We start from the raw sequence: 4458 nt of genomic DNA on the forward strand, positions 1-4458 counted from the left end.
TTCCACCTCCACCTCAGCGCTGTGGTGGATCGCCTGCTTCCACTCTCACCTAAACGCTGTGTGGTGGATCCTCTTCCACCTCCTCGACGCTGTGGTGGATCCCCTGCTTCCCCTCCACCCTCCCAGCGCTGTGGTGGATCCCACCTAACTTCCACACCTCCACCTCAACGCTGTGGTGGATCCTGCTTCCACTCCACCCTAAGCGCTGTGGTGGATCCCCTGCTTCCACCTCCACCTCAGCGCCGTGGTGGATCGCCCTGCTTCTCCACTCTCTCCACTCCTCAGCGCTGTGGTGGATCCCTTGCTTCCACCTCCACCTCAACGCTGTGGTGGATCCCCTGCTTCCACCTCCACCTAAGCGCTGTGGTGGATCCCCTGCTTCCACCTCCACCTCAGAGCCGTGGTGGATCGCCTGCTTCCACCTCCACCTCAGCGCTGTGGTGGATCCCCTGCTTCCACCTCCACCTCAGCGCTGTGGTGGATCCCCTGCTTCCACCTCCACCTCAGCGCCGTGGTGGATCGCCTGCTTCCACCTCCACCTCAGCTTCCACCTCCACCTCAGCGCTGTGGTGGGGATCCCTGCTTCCACCCTCCACCTCCAGCGCTGTGGTGGATCGCCTGCTTCCACCTCCACCTCAGCGCTGTGGTGGATCCCCTGCTTCCACCTCCACCTCAGCGCCGTGGTGGATCGCCTGCTTCCACCTCCACCTCAGCGCTGTGGTGGATCCCCTGCTTCCACCTCCACCTCAACGCTGTGATGGATCCCCTGCTTCCACCTCCACCTCAACGCTGTGGTGGATCGCCTGCTTCCACCTCCACCTCAGCGCCCGGTGCGTGGATCCTCTGCTTCCAACCTCCACCTCAGCGCTGTGGTGGATCCCACAGCTTCCACCTCCACCACCTCGGCGCTGTGGGTGGAATCCCCTGCTTCCACCTCCAACTCAGCGCTGTGGTGGATCCCCAGCTTCCACCTCCACTCAAGCGCCAGAGGATCCTGCCCACCCTCCACCTCAGCTTGCTGTGGTGGATCCCCTGCTTCCACCTCCACCTCTCGGGCGCTGTGGTGGATCCCCTGCTTCCACCCTCCAACTCAGCGCTGTGGTGGATCCCGCTCACTCACCTCTCCACCTCAGCGCTGTGGTGGATCCCCTGCTTCCACCTCCACCTCAGCGCTGTGGTGGATCCCCTGCTTCCACCTCCAACTCGGCGCTGTGGTGGATCCCCTGCTTCCACCTCCAACTCGGCGCTGTGGTGGATCCCCTGCTTCCACCTCCAACTCGGCGCTGTGGTGGATCCCCTGCTTCCACCTCCACCTCAGCGCTGTGGTGGATCCCCTGCTTCCACCTCCACGTCAGCGCTGTGGTGGATCCCCTGCTTCCACCTCCACCTCAACGCTGTGGTGGATCCCCTGCTTCCACCTCCACCTCAGCGCTGTGGTGGATCCCCCTGTCTTCCACCTCACACCTCGGCGCTGTGGTGGATCCCCTGCTTCCACCTCCACCTCCAAGCGCTGTGAGCTGGATCGCCCCAGCTCCCCCCTCCACATCAGCGCCGTGGTGGATCCCCTGCTTCCACCTCCACCTCGGCGCTGTGGTGGATCCCCTGCTTCCACCTCCAACTCGGCGCTGTGGTGGATCCCCTGCTTCCACCTCCACCTCAGCGCTGTGGTGGATCCCCTGCTTCCACCTCCACCTCAGCGCTGTGGTGGATCCCCTGCTTCCACCTCCACCTCGGCGCTGTGGTGGATCCCCTGCTTCCACCTCCACCTCAGCGCTGTGGTGGATCCCCTGCTTCCACCTCCACCTCAACGCTGTGGTGGATCCCCTGCTTCCACCTCCAACTCGGCGCTGTGGTGGATCCCCTGCTTCCACCTCCACCTCAGCGCTGTGGTGGATCCCCTGCTTCCACCTCCACCTCAGCGCTGTGGTGGATCCCCTGCTTCCACCTCCACCTCAGCGCTGTGGTGGATCCCCTGCTTCCACCTCCACCTCAGCGCTGTGGTGGATCCCCTGCTTCCACCTCCACCTCAGCGCTGTGGTGGATCCCCTGCTTCCACCTCCACCTCGGCGCTGTGGTGGATCCCCTGCTTCCACCTCCAACTCGGCGCTGTGGTGGATCCCCTGCTTCCACTCCTCCACCTTCAGCGCTGTGGTGGATCCCCTGCTTCCACCTCCACCTTCAGCGCTGTGATGGATCCCCTGCTTCCACCTCCACCCCTCGGCGCTGTGGTGGATCCCCTAGCTTCTCCACCTCCACCTCAGCGCTGTGGTGGATCCCCTGCTTCCACCTCCACCTCAGCGCAGTGGTGGATCCCCTGCTTCCACCTCCACCTCGGCGCTGTGATGGATCCCCTGCTTCCACCTCCACCTCAGCGCTGTGGTGGATCCCCTGCTTCCATCTCCACCTCGGCGCTGTGATGGATCCCCTGCTTCCACCTCCACCTCAGCGCTGTGGTGGATCCCCTGCTTCCACCTCCACCTCAGCGCTGTGATGGATCCCCTGCTTCCACCTCCACCTCGGCGCTGTGGTGGATCCCCTGCTTCCACCTCCACCTCGGCGCTGTGGTGGATCCCCTGCTTCCACCTCCACCTCAGCGCTGTGGTGGATCCCCTGCTTCCACCTCCACCTCAGCGCTGTGGTGGATCCCCTGCTTCCACCTCCACCTAAGCGCTGTGATGGATCCCCTGCTTCCACCTCCACCTCAGCGCTGTGGTGGATCCCCTGCTTCCACCTCCACCTCAGCGCAGTGGTGGATCCCCTGCTTCCACCTCCACCTCGGCGTTGTGGTGGATCCCCTGCTTCCACCTCCACCTCAGCGCTGTGGTGGATCCCCTGCTTTCCACCTCCACCACTCAGCGCAGTGGTGGATCCCCTGCTTCCCCACCTCCACCTCGGCGCTGTGATGGATCCCCTGCTTCCACCTCCACCTCAGCGCTGTGGTGGATCCCCTGCTTCCACCTCCACCTCAGCGCTGTGGTGGATCCCCTGCTTCCACCTCCACCTCAGCCCTGTGGTGGATCGCCTGCTTCCACCTCCACCTCAGCGCCGTGGTGGATCCCCTGCTTCTACCTCCACCTCAGCGCTGTGGTGGATCGCTTGCTTCCACCTCCACCTCAGCGCAGTGGTGGATCCCCTGCTTCCACCTCCACCTAAGCGCAGTGGTGGATCCCCTGCTTCCACCTCCACCTCAGCCCTGTGGTGGATCGCCTGCTTCCACCTCCACCTCAGCGCCGTGGTGGATCCCCTGCTTCCACCTCCACCTCAGCGCAGTGGTGGATCCCCTGCTTCCACCTCCCACCTCCAGTGCGCTGTGAGTGGATCCCCAGCTCCTTCCCCCTCCACCTCAGCCCTGTGGTGGATCGCTTGCTTCCACCTCCACCTAAGCGCTGTGATGGATCCCCTGCTTCCACCTCCACCTCAGCGCTGTGGTGGATCCCCTGCTTCCACCTCCACCTCAGCCCTGTGGTGGATCGCTTGCTTCCACCTCCACCTCAGCGCAGTGGTGGATCCCCTGCTTCCACCTCCACCTCAACGCTGTGTTGGATCCCCTGCTTCCACCTCCACCTCAGCGCAGTGGTGGATCCCCTGCTTCCACCTCCACCTCAGCCCTGTGGTGGATCGCTTGCTTCCACCTCCACCTCAGCGCCGTGGTGGATCCCCTGCTTCCACCTCCCTGCACGGCACTCAGCGCTGTGGTGGATCCCTGCTTTCCAATTCCCTCCACCTCAACGCTGTGGTGGATCCCACTGCTTCCACCCTCCACCTCAGCCCTGTGGTGGATCGCTTGCTTCCACCTCCACCTCAGCGCCATGGTGGATCCCCTGCTTCCACCTCCACCTCAACGCTGTGGTGGATCCCCTGCTTCCACCTCCACCTCAGCCCTGTGGTGGATCGCTTGCTTCCACCTCCACCTCAGCGCCGTGGTGGATCCCCTGCTTCCACCTCCACCTCAGCGCAGTGGTGGATCCCCTGCTTCCACCTCCACCTCAGCGCTGTGGTGGATCCCCTGCTTCCACCTCCACCTCGGCGCTGTGGTGGATCCCCTGCTTCCACCTCCAACTCGGCGCTGTGGTGGATCCCCTGCTTCCACCTCCACCTCAACGCTGTGGTGGATCCCCTGCTTCCACCTCCACCTCCACCTCAACGCTGTGGTGGATCCCCTGCTTCCACCTCCACCTCAGCGCTGTGGTGGATCCCCTGCTTCCACCTCCACCTCAGCGCTGTGGTGGATCCCCTGCTTCCACCTCCACCTCAGCCCTGTGGTGGATCGCTTGCTTCCACCTCCACCTCAGCGCAGTGGTGGATCCCCTGCTTCCACCTCCACCTCAGCGCAGTGGTGGATCCCCTGCTTCCACCTCCAACTCGGCGCTGTGGTGGATCCCCTGCTTCCACCTCCACCTCAGCGCTGTGGTGGATCCCCTGCTTCCACCTCCACCTCAGCGCAGTGGTGGATCCCCT

At 64.2% G+C, this 4458-nt stretch overlaps 1 protein-coding gene across 1 annotated transcript in view; it reads left to right on the forward strand.

Moving 5' to 3' along the window:
- LOC138865533 (uncharacterized) overlaps positions 1–2417 on the forward strand; it is a 3685-nt gene extending 1268 nt beyond the window's left edge. Inside the window, exons 2-3 of the mRNA XM_070136221.1 lie at positions 1–1101; positions 2145–2417. The exon at positions 1–1101 is cut by the window's left edge and continues 20 nt beyond it. Of these exons, the coding sequence (XP_069992322.1) occupies positions 1–1101; positions 2145–2417 (1374 nt within the window). The remainder of the gene's footprint in view (positions 1102–2144) is intronic.
- The last annotated feature ends 2041 nt before the right edge of the window (positions 2418–4458 follow it).

This window comes from Penaeus vannamei, chromosome 21 (genome assembly GCF_042767895.1).
Source record: "Penaeus vannamei isolate JL-2024 chromosome 21, ASM4276789v1, whole genome shotgun sequence".
NCBI lineage: Eukaryota > Metazoa > Arthropoda > Malacostraca > Decapoda > Penaeidae > Penaeus > Penaeus vannamei.